At 38.5% G+C, this 26898-nt stretch overlaps 1 protein-coding gene across 11 annotated transcripts; it reads right to left on the bottom strand.

Annotated features, from left to right (window-relative positions):
• Window positions 1–363: 363 nt before the first annotated feature.
• Window positions 364–26464, bottom strand: LOC108425583 (membrane cofactor protein-like). 11 transcript variants are annotated; one of them, XM_017694330.2, is made up of 16 exons: window positions 26244–26462; window positions 25550–25693; window positions 22335–22529; window positions 22118–22229; window positions 21925–21998; window positions 21649–21831; window positions 17865–18038; window positions 15824–15997; window positions 14235–14408; window positions 12338–12511; window positions 8604–8666; window positions 7576–7593; window positions 6524–6580; window positions 4632–4665; window positions 3943–4013; window positions 364–2596 (listed from the first exon to the last, which is right to left on the bottom strand). In XM_017694330.2, exons 2-15 carry the CDS (start codon window positions 25620–25622, stop codon window positions 3959–3961), a joined length of 1560 nt encoding a protein of 519 aa, XP_017549819.1. In that variant the 5' UTR covers window positions 25623–25693; window positions 26244–26462; the 3' UTR covers window positions 364–2596; window positions 3943–3958. The 11 variants fall into 11 exon arrangements, with proteins under 11 accessions (XP_017549819.1, XP_017549824.1, XP_017549820.1 ...); XM_017694335.2 differs by lacking the exon at window positions 15824–15997 and having other exon boundaries at window positions 26244–26464; XM_017694331.2 differs by lacking the exon at window positions 3943–4013 and having other exon boundaries at window positions 26244–26461.
• Between the last annotated feature and the right edge of the window lie 434 nt (window positions 26465–26898).

The raw sequence follows: 26898 nt of genomic DNA, 5'->3' as shown, positions 1-26898 counted from the left end.
GTTCCAACAACAGCAATATGTAGATAATTCATAGCAACGTAGTTTTGGAAGCTAATGCAGAGGTTTAAAAAAAACCAAACATGCATTTTACAGTAACTGTTCTTCTGTAAATACGGTGTCTCTTGAATCTTTCATGGATTTCTCAGATTTGTAAAATCTCCCGTCGCTTCCTCTCTACCCCCTTTTTCTTAAGACCACAGACGTGTCCTTCTATACCTTTAAAGCCAAATCCATTAGAAATCTGAGCCTCTGGTAAGCAGCCATAAATAAATTGCGCTGTAATGTTGAATTTACAATCTATACACCAATGCTTACTCCAACCCTTATCAACAGTACTAGACCTTCAAGGAAATGCTCATCAGGTGAGTGGTCGCAAAATGATTTTATTACAATTGTGTGAAATTCAGTGTCCTTTTGATGACTATACATGTGAATGAAAAGAAAAAAAAATCAAGTATGCAGAAGATTTTTTTTTTTATTCAAATTGTCTTAAGACATCCTATACAGGTTAGATGACCTCTTTTAGTTGGGAAGCCTTATCAACAGCATGCCTGATTTTAATCTCGTAAAAATATGTCCTTTGCTTGCCAAGTAATACCTGCAAGTCAATTCATTGCCATCAGTCACTGAACCCAAAGCTCCCTCTCACAGTAACGTAGCAGATCCTGGTAAATGGAGATTGACTTGGCTTGTTTGATGATCCCATGTCATCACTCTAGTACTTTTCTACTGGCAAGTTAGGTTTAGACGTTTGACCCATTTAATGCTGACATGAACGTTCAGGCCATCACGTCGAGCTAATCGATCTGAGCTACCAGAAGTAATTTGGGGGAATTACTTTAGACATTTCATCTTGTGTGACTAGACCAGTCAAATTTCTTACAAATTACATTATGGAAAAACTCATCTAGCTCGTACAGGGCTTTAGACAACATGTTTTCCCCTCATGTTTTCTACATAGCAGTTGATATGAATGCAGAAGTGATGAAATCTTTGACATCTTATTCTATGAATACATTCAGCAGTAATATTTAGCTTAAAAAAATAATCAATAATAATAAAAATAAAAACAATGGATCATCATCATCATCATCATCATCATCATCATCATCATCATCATCATCATCATCATCATCATATTATTATTATTATTATTATTATTATTATTATTATTAAGACCTTCAAAGCTATATGATAATAAAGACGGCACAGCTACAAACTGAACGTAAAGTTAACACTTTAAACTTGTACATCACAAAAACTGCATCCAATACAGACAACAGGGAGGGTGTTTTTACATGCGAGATCAAAGGCACAAGTGAAATCCGAATAGAAATCTGAACAGAAATTCAACTACTCCGTGGAACCTTTAGAAATCTAGAGCTCAGGGAACCATGTTTTATTTCTGAAAACACCCCAATGTAGTTTATCCCGCTTTAAAGCACAGATTCAGATCATTAACTCATTCAAGACATAAGTGTATACTGGTAAGACTGTTTTACAAAACGAGCCTGTGGCAAATTTCTCAAACGTAAGACTGGCACAATGAACACAATTTTTCTTGGTTAAAGCTAAACACTGGATACGTGCAGAATCTATTGCAAATGGCTGTGTGCCTGTATGAGCGTAGCTTTAGCTGTACAAGAAATCAGGAGAACCACAAGCATGACAGAATTCAGTAGTCGTAGATCGTGCATAGAAAGTTGCCGCTAGAAAGGACAGGAGTGACGTTCAATTCTTTCGGGTTTAAAGAGGAATTCCACCAATATTTCACCAATAGTTCTACAGAGACAGGACTAGTCACAGTTGTGGTGACAGGACCAGTTGTTTAAAGCTTTAGATGTTAAAAGTATTATATGAAATGATTATGAAGGCACTGTCTGACGTCCAAGAGATTTCTTACAATAGTTTCAAGACAAAGCCTCAGACAGAATTTTACAGAAACTTTGGGGGAAAAAAATGGAAATCCACTTTAAACCATAGTGATTTTCTTTACAAAGACTGATAAATACCCACTTTTTCTAAGGCTGATCAGGTTCTAATCTTTTACAAATAATAAACAAACATTACATAAAATCCTTTTCATCTCAAACACACACACACACACACACACACACACACACACACACACACATTATTTTACAAAACTTAGTGCAAGAGAAGCAACTTCAGGTTTTACATGGAACAAATGTCACAAACTAGGCCAAAATCAGCTGTGACTTTTTTGTTGATCAAATCTGCAGGTGAGGAATTACAGTAGGGGTTAAGCACATTCAGGTGATACCACTTAAAAAAAAAAAACACTCACCTCTTCTTCATAAACTCAATTCCAGTTCAGATCACTATGAACAAAAGGCTGATTTCTGAGACACAGATTAAACAATGTAGACCAAAGTGAACATTTATGTTTAATCTGTATTGCAGAAAACGGATAGTAACAGTCATAAACAAACTGGAGAAGTTCTCCTGCTGAGCTTGTGAGCATCTGTGGAGCAGGCGAAGAATAAATCCACATCATTCCTGTAAGGCTTTCCTCGAATTTATGAAAGCAGGAGCACACTAAGGCTTGGAATGAGGCAGAGTATGACCCACAGATCTAAAAAAAGAAGAAGAAGAAAAAAAAAAAAAAAAAAAAAAGATTTCAGAGCAACGAAAATAAGTCATCTTAAAAACACAAGATGTGAACATTCTGGACAAGTGTGTTTCCATGCGCTGTGAATTAGAAGCTTTTAGCAGGTTAAGAAGCTGAGATTAATAACCTTTGGCAAACACTTCAAGTTACCAACGCAAAAAAGGCTGCCTGTGAATCATCGTGCACACTTGTGCATCCGTATAGTATTGCGCAAAAAAACAGAGACCACTTCATTTACATAATATCCAGTCAAAATCAACCATAATCATTTCTTCTTCAGGAGACATTTCTGAAGAGCTTCATCTTCATAGGAGTGAAATCATGGGAGTTTCCAAAACTGGAATTCAAATAATGATTAAACATTATAGAGAAAATGTGACTAACAACCACATAAGACCTGGTAAACCACCAAAACTCTCATCAGATAAATAGTATTTCAAGCCTTCATCCTTGAGAGAGAAGTAAAGCTCCATTCTTACTTCAGATCTGAAAAAATCCACAGGTGTTTGTCCATCCTTCCACTGTACGAAGACACTCAACACGACAAGTCTGAAAGGATGTGTAGCTGTCAAGCAGCCATTACTGAGAAAAGTAAAAAGAAGTCGCTGCTGCTGTTCTTTGAGGCGGTCAGTCCATTGTCCAGACCTTAACCTCACTGAATACACTTGGGATTATTTGGATTGTGAGAAGCAAAAATGCAAAAAAAGCAAAAAAAAAAAAAAAAAAAAAGAAGCTGAGCACAAACTAAAACAAAAAAAAAAATATTGAAAACACAAAAATGTGGTCGTTGTGGCTTCTGTGTAATTACCTGTAAAATGTTTCATGCTTTTTTTCTCCTAATGCTGAAAATGAATAACTTTTGACTGGAAAGTAAATAAATGATGAAATAAAGGGTGGTTTCTGATGTTTGCACAGTGCTATATGCCTTTGTACTGTGTACTGTAGGACTACAGAAACATAAACACCAGCCACTACGATTTATCAGATTCATTTTGTGACCTACTAAAAATCACAACACATTCCAAGTTTCATTACCATTCAACCATTATTCAGCCAAAAACCTCAAAATTAACTATTTAAGAGATAATGCATGAACACAGACCGAAAATGGACTGAAATCAAATAAACAAGACAGTTAATCTGTTATAGTAATCAGGGCAAGTCATGTAACCAGTACATCTAGAAAGACCTGATAGAGTCAAACACCAATAGCAGTGTAACCACTAACACTAATGTCACAGCCAATCCACTGCGCTAATTATTCATTTCTGACAAAACAGAGAAACACATACATATTCTGTTTTTCTTACCAGGATTGCGGGCACGCTATAACGCACCCTCTTCACTTTTAGCCACATTTCCAGAGTAACCACGTGCAGAGCTGCAACCCAAAAGTCCAGCATTGGTCACTGGGCATGGCTGAATACTCAAGTATACTTCAATCTAAGCCCACTTCGCCGATACCAAAGCAAATCTGCAGAAAACCCTTCTTCCCATAACAAAGTAGGACACACCATCCAGTCTTTGTTTTTTAATCCCCGCCCCCCGTGTCAAATTTCCTGACCTTATTGTTACATTTTTTGATGTTATCTTTTATCCATTTCTACGCAAAACAAGCAGTTTGTGCTCGCTGAGTGCCACTGAACATGGTGTGTGCATACTGAAAATAAATAAAGAGCAATATTAAAAAGCAGATAAAACAATGAATGCCATGCTATTAAACAACAATTGCAAAGTGCAGAGTGTTTCAACAACAGCAGGTTAGTCGGGAGGAAAAAAAAAACAAAAAAAAAAGTAACGTTAGGGCTGACATTTAACAGACAGGTAACTGCTGTAACAGGCTGCAAGCAGTGAGAATTTCACAATGGATGACACTGAAATGAACAAACTGTATAGTTTCATCATGATCAAAACGGTTTGACTAACAATTTGTCCATTTGCAGAATGAAGAGCGACAGGCATACTAAAAACAGTAAACAGAAAACGGCATTACACTTACGATCGCTTTTTGTAGCAATACCACACAAAAATTCCTGCAAAGGAAGAGTTTTATGATCAAAAGATCCAATGATTTATGATCAAATGATCAACGAGGCATGATTCATGATTATCTCCATGGTCAACCTACACCACATCAGCACCTTAACAGACTTACTCTGATCTTACTGTAACTTTAATCTAGCAAATCAAAACCTCACACTCAAACTACACATATGGAAATATGTTATTCATTAATAACATAACAGAACAAAACTGCACATTAGAACAGGCTCCATTTCATTTAACTTCTTTATTAGTTGTAGTTTATCAGTCTTAATATGTTAAATTTAGCAAATAACAGTAACTGCATTAAAAAACTCTGTAGACTGTATTTTCACTTAAATCAACAAAATGTCATTTCAGCAGAAGTGCAAAAAACTTTTACATAGTTTTCTGTTCTATGGCACCTTTTGAAGCTGTACAGTTGTATGTTCACTGTCATAGTTGAATAAGGAGAATTCAGTACATATCATGAACCTCAAAACACTGGTGCCTTTTCCTTCAAATACAAACCTTTTGCATTTGCAAAAGAGGGCAGTAAGACGGGCCAATTCCAAAAATCCTGAACTGTAACATAACAGTCCTGACTCATTAATATTTATGCACCAAAACATAAACCAGCACATCGGTTATTCCTGAGCCCACCACAAAAGGAACAAATCGCTTGTTTCATGCTACGGCCAAATCGTAAGGTTTTATAGGGCATGTAAAACTCCACATTTTTCACCCACACCTTCTACAGAGACTTCAAAGAACAATTTAAATGGCTGAATAAATGAGTTCTGTGACACCTTTAATAAAATACACATTCTTTCTTTTAACCAACAAATATCATCTGACAATGCTTATAGTATTTAATTTTCAGATTATTTTGTGTTAATAATTACACTTACCTAATTTGAACAGATACAGAAAGCACTATTATTCTAAAACAATAATGTAGATATTAAAAGTCTGCTTGAAATGTTTAACCCCTTAAAATCTCAGGCTTATTAGACACTAAGGCTTTTTAATCAGTAACTACAGGGACTGTAGTGCAAACTGGTTGAGCTATTCTTTGATTACAGTGTGTAATCAAACTTTGGGACCACCAAAAAAAAGTGTAAAACGTGCTCCTGGTATGAGAAGTGCCATATATGTGAAAACCCAGGTCTGTAGCACTCACTTTGAGTCAATCAAACCAGTCAGGCTCTTTCTGCTAGCTCAGAAAACAGAAGGGAGTGCTGCCTTCCCCCCCCCCCAAGACTTTGGCATCTGCAACTGTTGTGTTTTATGTTTGAAAACGGAGACCAAAAATCCAGAAACAAAAAATTACGCACTTGGAACTCTTTACAAGAGTTCCAGCACCTTTCGAGTATGGTTCCGCAAAAAAAACAAAAAAAACAAAAAAAAGGGTGTATCAACACTAGCTGCTCCTTAAACATGATTTGAACTGAAAGTTTCCCTGATCCAACACGTCAGACTACAGTCCTCCTAGACTACAACACTGCAGATTTCTGCGGTCTGCCTCAATAAACAAACTTCATTTAGCTTACTTGATAATTGGGGCAAGGTCTTTGTGGATTGAATTCAGAGTGTTAGACAAGGGAAACGTTAACCCTTGCTACGCTTTGGCCTGGATGGAACCCAGTTAGACTTTCTAAACCAAATGTAAACCAAAAGTATCTTAACTTTAACCCTCATCCTGGCACTAATCATAAGTAACTGTAACCCTGTGATATGTATCTGGTAAATCGGTTACAATACAGGTTTGTTAATAGCTTTGAATAATGAGCATGTGTAGACCAGCTATGGTAAGTGACCAAATAAACTGGAACCAAAATCATAAATGGTCATTTATTGTAAACTTACCTAATCCAAGAATTCCAAGTGCTCCAAACACCCCAGCTACGATTTTCACGGTGTGGTCTACAAACAACAAATGATTACTGATTAGATTATATTCCATCAAAATTCCAATGTTAAACAACTTGGTAAAGAAGCACTCAAGAAAGCTGAGCTTGAATGGTAAGCAAGTTAGCTGAATGACCAGTGAATAACCAGATATATCTTTAAAAACTTACTTTCATTGATTCAGATATCTGACAATTCAAATCAATATTCAAGTTTACTACAGCAATTACTTTCCTAACGCTAATGAAATTCTCAAGTGTGTTAGATGTTGGCTTTTAAGGTTTTTTGCTCTATTTTTAACTTTACCAACTGCAATCAAATGTTAGCAATAACTTGTGATGAGTCTTTTATATTGCTGTAAAGGAGTTCTGGCCCACTCTTCTTGGTACAGTTGCCACATTGGAGGGTTTCTGACCATGAAATGCCTGTTTAAGGTTTAGCCACAGTATCTCAATGGGATTCAAGTCAAGGCTTTGACTGGGGCACTCCAAAACCTTAATTTTGTTTCTTTTGAACCATGCAGAGGTGGACATGCTTATGTGCTTCGGTTCATTGACCTGCCGCATAACCCAACTGTGCTTGAGCTTTAGGCCAATTCATGGTTGCATCAATTAAGACAAGTCGCCCAGGTCCTGCAACAGCAAAAACCATCACACTACCACCACGTTTGACTGTTGATGTTGATGTTCTTATGGTGGAATGTGGTGTTAGCTTTATGCCAGATGTAATGAGACATCCTCCAAAGATTTTCATCTTCAACTTGTCAGTCTACGGAAAATAATCCTAAAAGTCTTGGGGATCATCTACATGTTTCTGGTAAATACGAGAAGAGCCTGTGTGTTCTTTTTGGTCAGCAGTGATTTGCAACTTGCAACTCTCCCATCAGTGCCACTCTCACTACGTCATTTTTTTTAAAAAACCCAAAATCAGTTTCATCATGCTTGCTTAGGAAATAGGATATCCAACACATCAGTATGCTTCAATATAACAAATGATAGGAAACAACTTACTGGGTAATGGCTGCGTACCTAGAAGAAAAAACAGGAGAAAAAATAAAAGTATGAGTTGAAGGAGGGCAAAACGGCAGCTGACATATTTAAAAACTCTGGCAATGCCACTGAGCCTGCTACACTCCCACGAGCACCACACTCTACTGAGGCTGAGGATGATCCACCACTTAAGTTACATCTGATTAGTGCTGGTATTATGGTGGTTCCTCCCCATTGATGTATGGGGTAGATGGGAGGGGGCTTATAAACTGTGCAGCACCAGATGAGCTAGTCAGCCAGGAACTCTTTACAAAGTGCACATATGCAGGAGGGAAAGGCAGCTTACAGCTTTTAATTCTTTTTGAATTCTTGAATGAGAGAAGTCACTGAGGTATTTTTAACATTCAAATTGATTTGAATGAAGCAGACATGCTATTCAAAAAAAGAACAGATTGCAGTACATTGACACCTCTGCACTATGTTTTAATGTAAAAGTAAAGCAAAGCAAGATTGCTTAGGCCACAGAAACAAATCAGTCATCAGCCGTGTTTCAGTCAAAGACCACCACCAGGAGAAGATAAAATCTGGTTATGTATGAAAACAGCAACAGCCATGTGCAAGTTAGTCAGATTACATCTGTGTTTGTCATTCACATGGAACCCTGAAAATCACAGTTTAAAAAATAAATCACCATCCTTGAGCGCTTTTTTATAAGACACTGTTTTAAGTATTGCACAGAAAGAACAAGAGAACAAAAACTCAGGATCTATCTGGACACACGAGTGGAGAGAGCCTTCAGAAACAACAAAAAAAGCCCTTGTTGATGCCATTGTTGTCGTTTAGAGTAAGGCGGAAAAATGAGGACACTGGGATTTTCATTGGTTCTCGCCAGTAAAAGCCAATTCAAACACCAGCATTGACTATGTATGATGAAATCATAAATGGCAAAAACATTCACTTAGTATTATCTTGCCCGTTTCTAACATGCACCAATGCTAAGAAATGTGTGGCAATTCTCAGAGCAATCTCAGATATTCCTAGTACTCAACCTTTAGGCGCTGCACTTGTAGTTCTAGTAGGTGGTGGTGTTTTTGTTGTTGAGACTTCATGTACTTGAGAAAAAAAAAAAGAAAAAAAAAGAAAGAAAAAAGAAGAGGAAGAAGAAAAAAAAGCATGAAATCATCCAGAGTGTTAGAGTTAGAGATGCTTGTAACTTTCAGCAACACAGAACTGAAATAGAAATACCAGATGTGAAGAAATGCCATGCATACAAAATACAGTGCCTTCTGAGAGCAACAGGATAGTGCACTGAAAATTTACATTTTTGCTGTATGGTCAATTTCTAATTTTATATTAGATATACAGTGCTTAAAATTAGTTTTAGGACATTACTACCACTTCCAGAATTATTTAATTTGTGGAACCTGTGCATTTCCATACTGAGACGCTTGTAATTTTATAACTGATGCACATTATCGAATTTAGCCTCTTTTGTACCAGGGTGTTGCAAACCCAATTCCAAAAACATTGGACTGGTATGTGAAGTGCAGGTAAAAGAAAGCAGTGATTTAGAAATCTACTTTAACCTGTACTTGAAAAATACAACTTCAAATAACTTTTTTTTTTTTTTTTTGTAAACATGCACTCATTCTGAAACTGATGTCAGCAATATGTTCCAAAAGGTTTGGGAATGGGGCAATTTAAGACTAGGAACATTGTGAAATCTTTTATAATTGAAAAAAAAAAAAAAAAAAAAAAACCCACACACACACACACACACACACACACACACACACACACACACACACACAAACTGGCATGCATCCACGATGGATCTCACCACGAGCGAACCCTTGTTAGTAAACAGAACACAAATGCAGGTTAAAACTGTACTGTACACAATGGAAGTCATGCACCAACAGCATCCAGAAACCCTACTGACTTCTGTGGGCTTCAGCACATCTGAAATGGACTGATGCACAGTGAAAATGTGTTTAGTGATCTGACAAGTCCAGCTTTTAGAACTTTTATGGCCTTAATGGAGGTCAAGGACTTTCCAGATTGTTAAAACAGCATGGTTGCGTAATCATAGCTCAGGTGCCAGTCTGGCCTTCATGCAGTCGACCTTTCTCACTTTGAAAACGTGCAAAACACAACAATGAAGGACCAACACGGTTGCATAGCTGAAGAATTGTAAAACAAAAGAATGAAAAATTTCAAAAACTATCACTTGCTGTCTTCAGTCCTCAAACAATTAAGAGTTTTCAAAATGAAAGGTGATGCAAGAGTGGGTGCCTTCTTTCTGCACTTATCAAAACACACAGTGGAAAACAATGACCAACAAAGAAGGAACTGTATATACTGTGTAAAAACTGCATATAATTTGCTTAGCCTCTTTAAAAACTGTTGAGCTGACTGAGTGTGCAATAAATGTCTTGCTAATACTTGGGTGACTGAAATTGTTTCATTTACTGATTTGTGGAGGAGCTAAATGTTTTGTTCATCAGGACACAATGCAATCTTTCTGTTTTGAATGTTGATCACTTGTTCTTTTAGGTTCTAGCAGGTTTATTGCTGAAAGCATCTGTATTTTCTTTTCTGCATATGAATGAAAATATACATTTATCATGAAAACTAAAATTAAAAAGATAAAGATGGTCCCACTTCTTCTGAACACTGCTTAAATAAAACCTACATAAATAGATTTTATAAAAGCTTACATCAATATGTAGGTAGATAATATAAGTCTTATATATTATGAATTTAAAGCCCAAGAACTAGAGAATTTAAAAAAAAAAAAAAAAAAAAAAAAGCTAGCTAGCTGATTGATGAAATGCACTTAGGCCACTGACTATGGCCCAATCCCATGTCACCCCTTGCCCCTACCACTTGGCCCTTAGACCTTGGGTGTCCCAATTTTTGTTGGGATAGAGGAGTTAGGCGAAGTGTTAGTGCTACATGGCCTTCCAAATGGAGGTTATGGGAAACAAAGAAAAACCAGCAAGATGGCTGCATGAGCATCAAAGAAACCCATAAATGTATTTTCTCAAGTTAAATAAAATACAAAATAAATAATTATCATGATAACTACTGCATTATCTTAGTTCAATGTCGTTTCCTTCATAACAAATCACAAGAAAAACACACACACACAAAAAAAAGCAAGCTAATAGCATGCTAATGTCTCTGTAGCTAGCTAACTTTCCCATTCCACCTTAAATAGTCCAGCAATTCTGACGCCTGAAGCGCCAGAACGTAACTGCTGCACCATTTAAGGTGGAACAAGAAAATTCAAACAAGAAGCTGGTGAATAGCTGACTTCAGCTTTGCATCACCAAAACATCAGAGGTGGGCACTAATAAATAAATGTCTTATATCCCCTCTTTGAAAGCATACGATTCCCTAAATGTAACCAAAGCCCAGCAGCGCGGTCGCTGAACTTCCCCCTTCTCTGCTATCGCTGAAGATGAGCAGGGTTGCCTACAGAGCAGCGTTAGCAGCCTGTTAATGAAGCAATTTTTTTTTGTTTGGTTTTCATATTGCTTTTTTAATTTGAGGCTTGTCCCATTTTGTACGGCACATTTTGTTGTACCATTTCATTTTATTTCAACTTGTAGTTCTGTGATCATATCAGTTTCCTTTGGTTCAGATGGTGCACTACAAGGGCTAAAGTGGTATAAATGAAAGAAAATAGAAATGCTGATCATCTTTGTGTAAACCAAATTAAATTTAAATGATCAAGTTGCTGATACTTGGCCAAAAATATGATCCACAGTCCATCTGGCAAAATCAAATACAAATTATTATTTTATTGCTTGTCTTTCGCCATTTACAGCACCTTGCAGTCAAGTCCTGAGCTCAAAAAGTAGTTGGGCAAATGTCTGCTCGCCAACGTGACTGACAGCCCTGACTTAATGTCAGTTGCTGCCAGCAGCGCTAACTTTATAAAATGTGCACAAGCACCTGCTTTAAAAGCAAATTTGTTTTCATACAAATAAGATCTGAGGGGTAGTGAATCAGCAATAAGGCTTATTATGGGAACTTCTCAGTTATATACTACTCCTCTATTGTTGGACAAACAACCACATCACACGGAGTGTACAGAAACACAGACTCTAACCAAAATATTTCTCCACTCCCCCGAAACGTGGGCCGTTTCTACCATATAATACATCATAAAAGTTTCTCATAATTGTGACTTTCTTGGTATCTCATAGTAATGAGAACATTTTATGGCTTAAGATCACCAATGACATGCCATGGGAGTATCTCATATGGCCTAGTATCTCATAATAACCAGGGTCTAAACACTGGTATCATTATTAAGAGACAAGAGTCTCCTATCATAATTATGAGATAGTATGCCACGGGTCTTATCATCCCATAATAGTAATGGGAAACTCATCATTATGAGATACTAAAAGACTATAGATTTGTTTCAGTGGCAGAAACAAGCTTCCATAGTACTGTGCCATACAAGGAGAACAGTCACTCATCATAACTGGCTTTCACGCATTTCATGATCTACTGGAACAGTTCATAAAAATACAGATACAATTTTGAGAACACTAAACTTATTATGTTGTAGATTATAGTAAGAAGCTCTCTGACTTCCGAGTTTCAATACGAAATTAAGTAGTGGAAAGGCTGGCCTACACAGAGTTAATTAGATATATTAAGCGAAGTGCAAGAGCTGCAGTTTCAATGACTACATATTTAAAAACTACAGGAAACTATTTACAAGACACCAGGTCACACACTGAAAAACATTGCTCATTCTCACCAGTGCACTTTGGAGGAGGTGAATTCCATCCTTTTGCCTCACACACCAGAGAACCAGATCCCTCCAGCTTAAAGCCAGAATCGCAAGCAAACTCGATAATGCTTTTATATCTGTAGGGTGGTGTTCCATGAATTACTTTGCCATTTGGAAGGGAGAGTGCATCACAGAACACCTCTGGATAAAAAGAGCAATTAACAGAAATATGAATGATTAATATGCCTCATTCTAAAATTCAAAACAGATCCATTGTTGTATTCCAGTTGATAAAAACAGCTAATCAGAAACTCTCTCACACTGTCCCATGACAGAATTGTGAGATGTTCCACTGTTTGGCGAGTGTTTGTCATGTTCTGACCATAAAGCAATTAACCACCCATGAGCAAAAATCAGCCTTCAAACTGGAAAGAAATAATGATTTGACATTTATCATGATATGTATTGATATTAAACAATATGAATTTTGTTTTTCGTGATAACATTTTTGGCCATATCACCCAGCTCTACCTACACAGAGTTAATCTGATATATTAGGCAAAGCGAAGTGCAAGAGCCTCAGTTACAGTGATTACATGTTAAAAGACTGGGTGACAGTATCTGAATGCACTGTGGAATGGGACAGTTGGTGAGCAAATACACTACGTTGCCAAAAGTATTCATTCACCCATCCAAATAATTGAATTCAGGTGTTCCAATCACTTCCACGGTCACAGGTGCATAAAACCAAGCACATAGGCCTGCAGACTGCTTCTACAAACATCCAAGCGTGGTACCGTGACAGGATGCCACGTGTGTAACAAGTCCAGTCATGAAATTTCCTCGCTACTAAATAAGCAGAAGCGATTGGGAACAGCAACTCGGCCACAAAGTAGTAAGCCATGTAAAATGACAGCGGGGTCAGCAGATGCTGAGGTGCATGGTGCGCAGAGGTTGCCAACTTTCTGCAGAGTCAATCGCTACAGACCTCGAAACTTCATGTGGCCTTCAGATTAGCTCAAGAACAGCACAGAGAGCTTCATGGAATGGGTTTCCAAGGCCAAGCAGCTGCATCCAAGCCTTACATCACCAAGCGCAATGCAAAGCGCTGAATGCAGTGGTATAAAGCAGCGCCACTGGACTCCACAGCAGTGGAGACATGTTGTCTGGAATGACGAATCACACTTCTCCGTCTGGCAATCCGATGGACGAGTCTGTGTTTGGTGGTTGCCAGGAGAACGGTACTTGTCTGACTGTACTGTACCAAGTGTAAAGTTTGGTGGAGGGGGTGGTGGTTATGGTGTGGTGTTTTTCAGGAGTTGGGATCGGCCCCTTAGTTCCAGTGAAAAGAACTCAATGCTTCAGCAGACCAAGAGATTTTGGACAATTTCATGCTCCCAACTTTGTGGGAACAGTTCTGGCCTTGTCCTGTTCCAACATGACTGCGCACCAGTGCATAAAGCAAGGTCCATAGAGACATGGATGAGTGTGCAGGCCTGTCAAGTTCTTCCACACTATACTCAACTGTATACTGTATACTCCTGACCTCAACCCGATAGAAGAGCTTTGGGATGAATTAGAGCAGAGACTGTGAGCCGGGCCTTCTCGTCCAACATCAGTGTCTGACCTCACAAATGCGCTTCTGGAAGAAGGTCAAAAATTCCCATATACGCTCCTAACCCTTGTGGAAAGCCTTTCCAGAAGAGATGAAGCTGTTATAGCTGCAAAGGTTGGACCAACATCATATTAAACCCTATGGATTAAGAATGGGATCTCACTCAAGTTCATATGCGTGTGAAGGCAGACGAGTGAATACTTTTGGCAATATAGTGTGTACCATCACTCTTCAGTTTCCCCTAATAGTTTCTGAATAGCTATTCACAAGACACCAGATCACACACTGAAAAACATTGCTCAATCTCACCAGTGCACTTTGGAAGAGGTGAATTCCATCCATTTTTCTCACATTCCAGGGAACCAGATCCCTCCATCTTAAAGCCAGAATTGCAAGCAAACTCGATAGTGCTTTTATATCTATAGGGTGGTGTTCCATGAATTATTTTGCCATTTAGAATGGAGGGTGCATCACAGAACACCTCTGGATAAAAAGAGCAATTAACAGAAATATGAATGATTAATATGCCTCATTCTATAATTCAAAACAGATCCATTGTTGTATTCCAGTTGATAAAAACAGCTAATCAGAAACTCTCTCACACTGTCCCATGACCGAATTGTGAGATGTTCCACTGTTTGGCGAGTGCTTGTCATGTTCTGACCATAAAGACAGTTCAGAACAGCAATTAACCACCCATGAGCAAAAATCAGCCTTCAAACTTGAATGAAATAATGATGACATTTATCATGATATGTATTGATATTGAACAATATGAATTTTGTTTTTCGTGATAACATTTTTGGCCATATCGCCCAGCTCTACCTACACAGAGTTAATCTGATATATTAGGCAAAGCGAAGTGCAAGAGCCTCAGTTACAGTGATTACATGTTAAAAGACTGGGTGACAGTATCTGAATGTGCTGTGATTATTACAGTTGGTCAGCAAATACACTATACTGCCAAATGTACTCACTCACCCATCCAAATAATTGAATTCAGGCGTTCCAATCACTTCCATGGCCACAGGTGCATAAAACTAAGCACATAGGCCTGCAGAGTGCTTCTACAGACATTTGTGAAAGAATGGGGCGCTCTCAGGAGCTCAGTGACTTCCAGCATGGTACTGTGACAGGATGCCACGTGTGTAACAAGTCCAGTCATGAAATTTCCTTGCTACTAAATAAGCAGAAGCGATTGGGAACAGCAACTCAGACACAAAGTAGTAAGCCATGTAAAATGACAGCGGGGTCAGCAGATGCTGAGGCGCATGGTGCACAGAGGTTGCCAACTTTTTGCAATCGCTACAGACCTCGAAACTTCATGTGGCCTTCAGATTAGCTCAAGAACAGCACAGAGAGCTTCATGGAATGGGTTTCCAAGGCCAAGCAGCTGCATCCAAGCCTTACATCACCAAGCGCAATGCAAAGCGCTGAATGCAGTGGTGTAAAGCGGCGCCACTGGACTCCACAGCAGTGGAGATGTGTTCTCTGGAGTGACGAATCACACTTCTGTCTGGGAATCCGACGGATGAGTCTGGGTTTGGCGGTTGCCAGGAGAACAGTACTTGTCTGACTGTACTGTGCCAAATGTAAAGTTGGGGGGGTTATGGTGTGGTGTTTTTCAGGAGTTGGGCTTGACCCCTTAGCTCCAGTGAAAGGAACTCAATGCTTCAGCAGACCAAGAGATTTTGGACAATTTCATGCTCCCAATTTTGTGGGAACAGTTCTGGCCCCTTCCTATTCCAACATGACTGCGCACCAGTGCATAAAGCAAGGTGAGTGAATACTTTTGGCAATATAGTGTGTACTATAATTGTTTAGCTATTCAGAAACTATTAGGGGAAACTATTCAAAAAACACCATATCACACACTGAAAACCACCGCTCATTCTCACCAGTGCACTTTGGAGGAGGTGGATTCCACCCATTTGTTTCACACACCAGGGAACCAGATCCCTCCATCTTAAAGCCAGGATTGCAATCAAACTCGATAGGGTCTTTATATTTATAGGGTGGTGTTCCATGAATTATTTTGCCATTTGGAACGGAGGGTGGATCACAGGACAACTCTGGACAAAAAGAGCAATGAACAGAAATATGAATGAAGAAAATGATGAATCTGTTTTGAATTTTAGAATGAGCAGATTCACTGTTATAACCAAGAACAAAAATTCATAGACATATACAAACATGCATTTATGGATCATTCTACCTGATTAGCTCAAACAGCAGCCCAACATTAAAAAAAATGTTTAAAAAAATTAAGTATTCACACCTTACACATTTACAGGGGTAATGTTATGATTTAAACCCAAGACATTAACTGAAACAGTAATGAGCTAAATACATACACACAATCATAATTTGTAGGGTATTTTCTATTGTGAGATTTTTGTCCCAAACCCTAACCTCGAAATTTCAACTTGCAAAAATAGACCAATTCCATTTTTTGTGTTTAATTTCAGTATGTTTTGATGATGGCAATATTTATACTGCTTTGTGATTAGTTTGTGACTTCAGAGCTTTGTATTGTAGACCAAAATAATCCCAAGAGACAAACAGAGCTGCACAAACAAAAGAAGTTTCACTGCAGTACTCAAGTAGATTTTCAGCCTGCTTCTTTTGTATTTCTTCTCAAGTTTTTTTGGGGAAGGTACTTTTACTTGCGTATTGATTAAGGCTATTCTACGCACCTCTGAACCTGATCAGTGCCAGTGTTTGTTTTGATGCTACTACAGTAGGTGCAGCCTCAAGCAGTATTTGTTAGCTAACCACTCTGAAGAACATCAGACTGTTTTCATAGAGTTAATTTTTTTTTTTTTATCTCTTTCCTTTGGTTTGGATGATGCACTATAAGGGCTAAAGTTGACTAAATTACACATGTGGTTGTTTGTTTATTAATCAGAATTCGTTCATGCTGATCATACTGTTCATGCAGATCAGCACTTCATGCAGTTTAGTGAAAGCAGAAGTTTTTATGTCAAGTCCTGAGCTCAAAAAGCAGTTGGGCAAATGTCAGGGCTGTCAGAGCCACCTTGGCGAACAGACTGCCCTGTTTAATGTCAGTTGCTGCCAGCAGCGCTAACTTTATAAAATGTGCACAAGCACCTGCTTTAAAAGCAAATTTGTTTTCACACCAATAAGATCTGAGGGGTGGTGAATCAGCAATAAGGCTTATTATGGGAACTTCTCAGTTATATACTACTCCTCTATTGTTGGTGAGACACCCACATCACACGAAGTGTACAGAAACACAGACTCTAACCGAAATATATCTCCACTCTCCCGAAATGTGGGCCGTTTCTGCCATATAGTACATCATAAAAGTTTCTCATAATTGTGACTTTCTTGGTATCTCATAGTATTGAGAACATTTTATGGCTTAAGATCACCAATGTCATGCCATGGAGTATCTCATATGGCCTAGTATCTCATAATAACCAGGGTCTAAACACTAAAATACAAAGCAGTAATTTTGAGACAGGATCTCATTATCATGACACAGAAAGTCATCATTTTGAGATTGTAAGTCATGGTATCATTATTAAGAGACTAGTCTCCCATCATAATTATGAGATAGTATGCCACGGGTCTTATCATCCCATAATAGTAATGGGAAACTCATCATTATGAGATACTAAAAGACTATAGATTTGTTTCAGTGGCAGAAACAAGCTTCCATAGTACTGTGCCATACAGGGAGTGCAAAGCGAAGTGCAAGAGCTGCAGTTACAATGATTACATGTCAAAAGACTGGATGACAGTATCTGAATGTGCTGCGGTTAGAACAGTTAGCGAACAAATATACTCTCACTGTTAAGCCATTCAGTCAGGTCCTCATGTAAAACAGTGCTAAAAGTAGTTAGAAAAATGTCAGCTTGAAATTTAGGGGAAATGGCATCAGATCACACACTGAAAACCATTGTTCACTCTCACCAGTGCAATTTGGCGGAGGTAGATCCCATCCGTTTCTCTCACACACCAGGGAAGGAGATCCCTCCATCTTAAAGCCAGAAGTGCAAGCAAACTTGATAGTGCTTTTATATCTATAGGGTGGTATTCCTTCAATTTTGTTGCCATTTAGAACGGAGGGTGGATCACAGGACACCTCTGGACAAAAAGAGCAATGAACAGAAAGATGAATGAAGAAAATGATTAATATGCCTCATTCTAAAATTCAAAATAGATCCGATGTTATAACCAAGAAAAATTCATAGACATATACAAACATACAAATATGGATCATTCTACCCATCATTCTAAAGGACTCACCATCCAAGCCACTGTCTTCTCACAGCTGCCGAGCGCAAGGTGGTACAGAAGCGCATATATATATATATATATATATATAAAAAATCCCCCCCTCTTCTTCTTAGATATTATTTTTTATTTTTTTTTTTTGCATTTAAATTCTACAAGGGGGCTATGCACCTAAGACTTTCACTCACTTTCCACCTGTGTAAATGTGATGTGACAAATGTGATTTGACTTTGATTTGACCCAATTAGCTCAAACAGAGGCTCAACATAAAAAAAAAAATAAGTATTCAGGCCTTAGATATTTCCACAGATACTGCTATTATTTAAACCCAAAACATATTACTGTTTAAGCTAAATGCATACACAATCATAATTTGTAGGGTAAATTCTATTGGGAGGCATCTGCCCCAAACCCTAACCTCTAAATTTCAACTTGTAAAAATAATATTTATAGTTGTTTTTTTTTTATTTCTTTAAAAGTGAAGGTTTAATTTTACAGAAGTTACTTAAGTTTAAACATTGTATTCAAAAACTTCTGCTTCGTGTTTAAAGCTTCAAGTGGAGACTTATTTTAGCCACACCCTTTGCATTTCTGAGCAGGAAGCAATGCAATGTTGTCCCTCATCACCAGATGGTGAGCAATTAGATACCATTGTTTTTAAGTAAGTGTGTCCCAAAGTCTGAATAAGGGTGAAACAACATTCAGGGTAAAAGAATTTTCGCTACTAACAAACTTTTTTTTTTTGCAATTAAACTTACTTATGACCATGTGTGTACAACTGATCAAAGCTGTGTTTGCTAGTCACGTATGGGCTCAGCCCTTTTGAGTCATGCTCAAAATTAGCTCAAATTTACATCACTAAAAACGGTCACCATCACAACATTTGGTAAAATTTCAGTAGTGCTGTGTATTAAAGGGGAAAAAAAATTATAATTCACAAAACTGAGCTGGACTCAAGTCATCAGATTCACAACCACAATTTATGTAAAGCCCAATTCTACACACTAAAGCGGGAAAAAATATGCATAATTAAATCTTTGAGATGTAAACAAAGTAATTCAAAGTGGTTTGCTGTGAAATAAATGACAAATTTAGAGGCAGAGTTGTGCATAGCGGTGGTGATGGGAATTAGACATCTGACACGTTTTACCCGTTTTGTTCGCTAAAGTCAGAACCAGAGTTTGGGTTTTTTATGTCATATCTTTTTCCATGTGGTTTGGTTGGTTTCACAACGCAATGGCTAAAAACGTGAGAGCTTGTTAGAAACTCAGCAGGGATACAAGCACCATGTTAGTCATATGTGCCACCATTTGATCCAATTTCATGAAATAGTCTGCCTGGTGCCTGAAACATCAGGTCATTACATACTACCTCACCTAACCCTGCCAGTTCATGTCATGTGAAAACTTAAGTTCATATTAAAAGTACTTTTTAGTTCTTAAATTTTCATCCTTTTAACATTTTCATCATTTTGTGATTCTTTGTATGTGCACTCTTAGGTTCAACAATTTTTTTTGGCTGGATTGCGATTAAATTTGTACCGAACATCCAAGAAACCCTAAGGATAATTAGCAATATGTATTCATGTAAATAGCTATTTTTTCCCCACTTTCTTGCAGCCAGATTGTAAGTTAGTGTAATACTAATATAGTTCTGTCCTAACGCTGGTGTGGGGGGCATCCTACCCACCCAGATGAAGCAAGGTCAACTGTGCTTATTTGAACACCTGGCCAGCATCAGTGACATAAAACATATCAGCCAGATTTTGCTAGTTAAGGACTGCTGCATCCCTGCATGAGGCCCACTTGGTCTCAAAATCCTGCGATTCTTCTTTCAAATGCTAGATTTGTCTACAGAACTAAAATTGCAGGTCTCACGCAGGGCCGCAGAGACCACATATTGGATTTCACAGTGCATGTTGATAGAAAACGTCATCAGTCAGGCAGTTTGCCATATCAGCCAAAGCTACTTTTAAAATGTGTAAAATTAACACCTTTACTGGCCACCTTTACTGCCAGTTAGTGGAAACTGACTGAAAATATAGTGGTGCTGCTTTCTCCGTTCAAAGGGCTCACTAAAGAAAACAGTAATAGTGTATACAAGGACTGTTATTTCGCTGGTGAACTCAAAACAAAAGGAACTGAGCAGTTCATGGACATGCTGAGCGCTCAAACAAGACAGAAGTAACGTTCTGATGAAACAAAGGCCTGGACCAAGTCCATTCATCAACAAAGTATCACAAGTAGATTCCTTATCTACCATGTACAGTGAAATACTGGGTAAAACACAGAGGACCATGAGAGGAACAATCCAATCTACCTTTTAGAGACCAATATCCCAAGGAGTGCAAAAGCACCGAAATACTGGCAAAGCACTAAGGCCTGCTTTGCCACTTTTGCTGAAGCCGCTTGAGACTACCTATCTGCACATTGCACAAGCATGGACAGCGAAAGATTGTATCTGAAGCAGCACTAAACACTGACTGAAAAGAGTAACAGACTATCGTGCCAAAAGGCTGCTGTTCATGATAAAAACTGCTATCAATGCTCAACATTAAGAAACAGTAAGTCAGTTGGGCAGACATTTACCTATGGCACTTTCTTCCCCTTTAAAACAGGCTCAGTTGTTTAATTTCAATTTCCTCATTTGATCTTGTAGCATTTTTTTTCTGAAAATAATTCAAGGTCCATATGAACTGCGTGCTTGCAGTATGGATCATTTTATTTGACTGCTTTTTCTACTTGATTCCTCTTAATTATGAAAATAATTAAAAGCCTATAATGTTTCATGATTGCAGTATACTGACTTTATTTTTGTTTAATTTATTGCTATTTCACTATGAAAATAATCCTGAAATAATTCAAGACCTACGACAGATTATGACTGCAAAACATGCATTTAATTATTTTATTTTTGTTAGAGATGTGGGACTATTTCATACGAGTTCACTGCAACGTTGTTTGCTAATAAATACACCAATTTCAACCATGTTTTGCGTCTTTGACTGGACTAGTTAAACGTGGCATCCAGTCCCTCCCTCGATCGAGATCGGCTATCAGCGAATAGTGCTGAAAGGCGATTAGTGATTGTAATCAGCCACGCACCAAAAAATAAATAAATAAATAAATAAATAAAAATTTACTGCTCCATCTATAAAAAAAAACAAAAAAACAACAGTGTCACAGGCCTAAAGTTTTGATATATGGTTTTGGCCCAAAAAGTATTCAAATTAATTAACTGTGAAGAGGTACATGCAGAGTGCTGTTAGGAATAATTCTCCCTTTAATTTTTTTCCCCCAGATTACCTGCTATTTTACCATTATTAACAGAAGACAAGCGTTGATTCACTAGTTCCATCAAACCACTCTTTGTTGACATCTAAATGATCAAATTATGAGGTGGAATTCCCCTTTAATGCACAAAATTACACATAAGGCATATTTATTGCAGAACTACTTACTTTCACATTCAGGAGGAGAAGGCTGAAAGGTTCCATTGTTAGAGCATGATACTGTTGAAACTCCAAAACGAGTATAACCTGCATTACAAATGTATGTGACTGCCTGTCCATACTCATATTCTTCTAGAAGAGGCTCCTCAGGCTGTCCATTCAGTATCTCAGGAGGTGGAAGACACTTGACCACTAAAGGTGAAAAATATTAGATCAAATATTGTTTCAAACCATTTTGTTAAATAATAATTTATTGTGAACTTCCAAGTTTAGGAAATGACAAACCTTCACACACAGGCTCTCTCCCATCCCAACCAGAATCTCGACAATGTCTGTCGGGGTATCGAAGAAGCAGATAGCTACAAGGCAGAGAAGAACTGTATGAGTATATAAATACAACTACATTTATTACTAATCAACAAAAGGACTGATCAGACACACATTAAAACACAAAAACATCAAACCACATTTCACTCACCCTTCATTACACTCTGCTGCGGCTGTCGCACCGAATAAAATTCCTTCAGCTCCTTCTGGAGAATAAATATATCTCCCATTGGGAAAGTCTGGAAGAGCTCCACATGTTTTTTCTGAAATGTAGAAAATATTACAAAATCAGATCTGCATATATCATAGAACACCTTCTGACAGATAAAATGGAAATCTATGCGTAATAGAAACAGCAAAAGAATTACTTGTGCACTCCAGTTTCAGTGTACTGTAGTCCCACGAGTTTCCAGAGCAGGTAAGAGTTTTGGAAGCTTTTGAATTTACAGGCTTATAACCAACTATACACTGAAATGTTACAGTGTCTCCACCTGAGTAAGTCGGTTTGTTTGATTCAGGAGTCAAAATTCTGTTTCCCCCTGGTTTGGGTGTCTCACACTGAGCTGACAAGACAAAATAACAAAAACAAACAACAACAAAAAAAAAAGAACAGAGTTGAATGTAGCACAGACATAAATTACGGGTCATCCAATAGAAAATTACTAGGCTCTCTGGTCTTGAAGCAGCAGTGCTGACAAGAAGATAGAAAATCAAAAATTTATGACATCAAATGTATTCTTATATATAGTTAGTTCAAAACATTCACACAGCAGAGAAGACTGCACAGGCTACACAAACAGAACATCAACAAATTAAACAGCTAGAAATGGATAAACTCCAGTACAAGGTGATTTTGCCAGTCAGACCAAGATTTAATGGACCTTTAACCCTTAATAGATGCAACCAAACTGGCACATTATAAATTATTAAATACCTTTAAAACAAGTCCAGATAGTAATTATATGGTAATAATATTCCATTCAGGGAAATGCAAGCTACAGGATAAAGTTCAGTGATGCTCACATGTGGCACTTTGTAACTTAAATTGGATCAGGATTAGACTAAATCACATTAACAGACGATCGCTCATCTAAATTTATATTACTGCCCAAACTTAAAGGCGCAGTAAACAGTTTCAGTCCACTACACTGTGAAATTCAATTTATATGTCCTCATGGTCTGGCAGCTCTCCATTCAAAAAATAAATGAAGAAGTAAAAAACAAACGTAACACTATTCCAGCAACAGGGGGATTTCCTGCTCATGCACAGGACAGCAGGAAGGGGAGGGGCCGTGTGCTGAACTCCACTCAATATCAAGATGGAGAGATGAAACAGCCAAAGAGGACAAAATCTGAAGAATAAGGATTGAGAAACAAGTTCTTCTGTGTTTACATCAGTTAGGTGTTTCAACAGTGGAGAGGCCTGAGAAGATTGACAGCGAGTCGTTTCTGCGGTGGAGAGCGACCTCCAAAAGTTCACACGGCTGAAGTCAGCTTACTATTTGCATTTTCTCATTTCTTCTTAAATCATTACCCAGTTCCATTTTGTGGAACTCAATGTAACTGCTTTAAAATTTAGGGCGGAATGGGAAAATTCGAACAAGAACCTGAGGCACATGAATATATGTGGGGGGTGAAACCAGTGAAAAAGAAGCTGACTTCAGCCTCAGAGTTGAAAGGCATGAAAGAGAATGAGGAGGTTACTCCTGTTTGATAAATGGGCTACATTACCTTATTTTGTCTGTTTCACAGAACTAACAGGTCAGTATAGTTAATGTTTGTGACCGCAATTGGCTAGCTTCACAGCAGCAACTGTGGGTTATCTATTGCCACATCCTAGCTACTGTTAGTTATTATTACTTGCTGTGTTGTTCTATCATGGTATTTCTCCAGATGTTTGCTAAGGGTTTTTTTTTTTTTTTTTAAGGTATTTGTGGCCATAAAACCAGTTTGCTAGTCCATTGACTTTTGCCTTGGCAATGCCTGTCCATGAATTTGCAGGTGGAGCTTCTGAAGGAGCACTGAAGGGAAGGGTCTATGCTTTGTTGTTGAGGTTAAAGATCAACAACTGTCCTCCAGAATCATACACTGCGCCTTTAATAGGTCCTTGTGTTTTTGTGGAAACCATCACTGAAGCAAAGCCACACTGTGTTTCCACCAGGGCTTGCCACACCAGCTTGTGTGCATGAGCAGAACTGCTTCAACCTTGTATGTGGTAATGAGCAAACAGCCACAGAGATATGCCAGTAATGTGTTTGGCTTGTAGCCACATACCTGAGAGCTGCCTTATAATGCTAAAAGACTGATCACATTTATATCGAGTTTGTATTTTTAAAAGAGTGCAATTGTCAAATCACAAGAGCTGCCATTTCAATTACAGCCTACACATTCAAATTGGGAAAATTTAACCTGGTAACACAGAGCTTATCATCTGCCTGTAGAGGAGTCAGACCAGTAGTCACCAAACCTCCTCCTGAAGATCTACTTTCCTGCGGAATTCCAACCAATAACATGCTGCGTCTTCCCCATACCTACACAAATGCATCTTATCCAGCCAATCAAGGACGTGTGAGGACATTAAACATTTAGGTTAAGAGTGTTCGATTGTGGTTTGAACTACACTCCACATGAAAACAGATGTCCAGCACCACGGCTGATGACCACTGAGTCAGACCAATCAGAAGCAACCAGGAGGTAAGACTTTTCGTTGGGGACTGTTCGGGGGGACACCTGGAACGTACCTCTTCACTCTGAAGGTATTTACAAAATAAATAAACTATAAAACAGGAATAGAACAATATCAGGCTTCAAATATCTAGTTCCCATCTCTTCCACTGAACAAGTTTGCCTATGCATGTTTCTCTAGAACAGAGCTCTTATCAGAACTCTCTAAATGACTTTGTTGACGATTAAAAATAAAAAAATTCTGGCCAAAAAGTGGATGCGATTGTCATGTTGGCCAAAAAAGGCCTGGACCTTAATTTATGCAAAACATCTGCAGTTTAAAATCCTAATTACAACACTTAAAAAAATCCCAATTCACCAAATCGCTCCGCCCTACTGCCACCTGCAAGAAAAGGACGCTTTTCAGTGTGGGAAATAAAAGAAGCCTGAATTTAATAAGTAAAAGAAACTATATATTTACAATAGCCACCCTGGAAAACACCGGAGTAACAGCTTAGTCGTTTAATTAACTTAAAGTTTATGAAGGTTAGCCTCAGCAGCCTCAGCAGCCACTGTGTCCTGACTACTGGGCATGCAATGTAGGTCACACAACCTATGCCCTGCTTGGTCTACCTAAACAGGCCTTAAATTAGACATAATCCTCTCAAAGACCTCAAAGAAAGCCTAAGCCAGAAGTTTAGAGAAAGATCTAGGCTAATGGAAAAACGGGAACGGACGTACTGTTCTAGCCATAACCTCCAAAGGCATTTTAGCATTTGTTTGTGGTGCAAACATGGTGACTGGAGCACTCTCCTCGAAAACGGGCCCCACTCAAGACAACGCTTTAAAGCCAGATTAAAAAGCGTCTGAAGCCGTTACTACTATTAAAATGGTCATTTATGGATTAAAAACAACTCACCTCTGATCTTCACAACACTGAGGAGACACATCAGAAAGATGATCAGACCGCGACAGTCTGCCTTAGGGGTCATTCTGTTATTTCCCCGGCCCACTTTCAAAGATCAGTGACGCAGCAACAGGGTCGGTGATGTTGTTTATTCGCCTGAGAAAACGGAAAAATCAGGCAAGCTGGGTGGGAAGCCAACGATAGTTGAGTCAACCAGTACCAAACACATGACCATAACTGGCTTCTCTGATACGGACGCCTAGCTAACACTCAAAAACTCGGCAATCAAAATTAATTTGAAAGCGTTACTAGTTAGATAGTTAACGCTAGCTAGCTAGTGAGATTAATATGGGTGGAACTACCTCTTGTGGTTATGGAACAAATGTTTTAACTCTCTAACTTAGCAGTACAAGAGAAAAATCTAGCTAACGAGCAAAGCGATGAACACAATTCCGTTAATGAACCACGGCGACGCCTATCTGGCTAACGTTAGCTCACCTTAACCTCGCTAGCAGCATATGGGTTAAACATCATTACACTGTCTAAATATTTTACTTACATGAACACAAGCATAACAATACACTGAAGCTAAACTCTAGCTGGTTCCGCTGTATAACTATTTAGGAGCTGTTCTGAACGTCAAGAGCTTCGCTAGCTAACGTGGCTGGCTGGCTAGGCTAGCTAAGTTTCTAGCCATCTCACTCACCTAGCAAACTAACCCTGGGTAGGTTAAAGCCAAAAATCCAACAAGGAAGTTTCAAGTCCCAAAGTGTCTCTGCCCTGTCAGCTTATCGGGTCCCGGTGGTTCTATGGAAGCTGTTTACAGCCTGCAAGCTCTTTAGAAGGCCAGGAAATGTTGTCACTGCTACGAGGAAAGGGGCACGGCCGCAGAAGTGAGTCAGTGCTCTGTGGGAAGCCGTCGTGGCCAATGCGTGTGAAAAATGAAACAGAAAGGCCAGAAAGACGGGTCACACAATAGCGTAAATGCAAATAGCAAAATCACAAGATTGTGTTGTACATCCCGTAACGTAGCGTGCATGCATCCTTACATTAATTTGGTGGGAATAAACTGGAAAACAGCAGCGTGTCATTTGTGGAGAAGTTGACTCTTTGAGCCGACTCACTTTGACAAGCTGTTTTTTCAGTTGTTTTTTTATTTTTTGAAAAGACAAACAAATGGGTAGATCGTATCATGCTGGATCTCCTTGAAACATTCCTGCTTGCCCCTTCATTATCCTGCTGCTTGTTGTGTTAGTTTAGCTCAGGTTTTGTTTTGGCATTTTATATGTAATTTTTAGCCATGTTTCCATGTGTGCCTCATTAGCTCATCCAATTTTTTTACTTGTTGGTTGACAACTGGT

Source organism: Pygocentrus nattereri, chromosome 9 (assembly GCF_015220715.1).
Source record: "Pygocentrus nattereri isolate fPygNat1 chromosome 9, fPygNat1.pri, whole genome shotgun sequence".
Lineage (NCBI taxonomy): Eukaryota > Metazoa > Chordata > Actinopteri > Characiformes > Serrasalmidae > Pygocentrus > Pygocentrus nattereri.
This window is presented reverse-complemented; position numbering and strand designations above follow the sequence as displayed.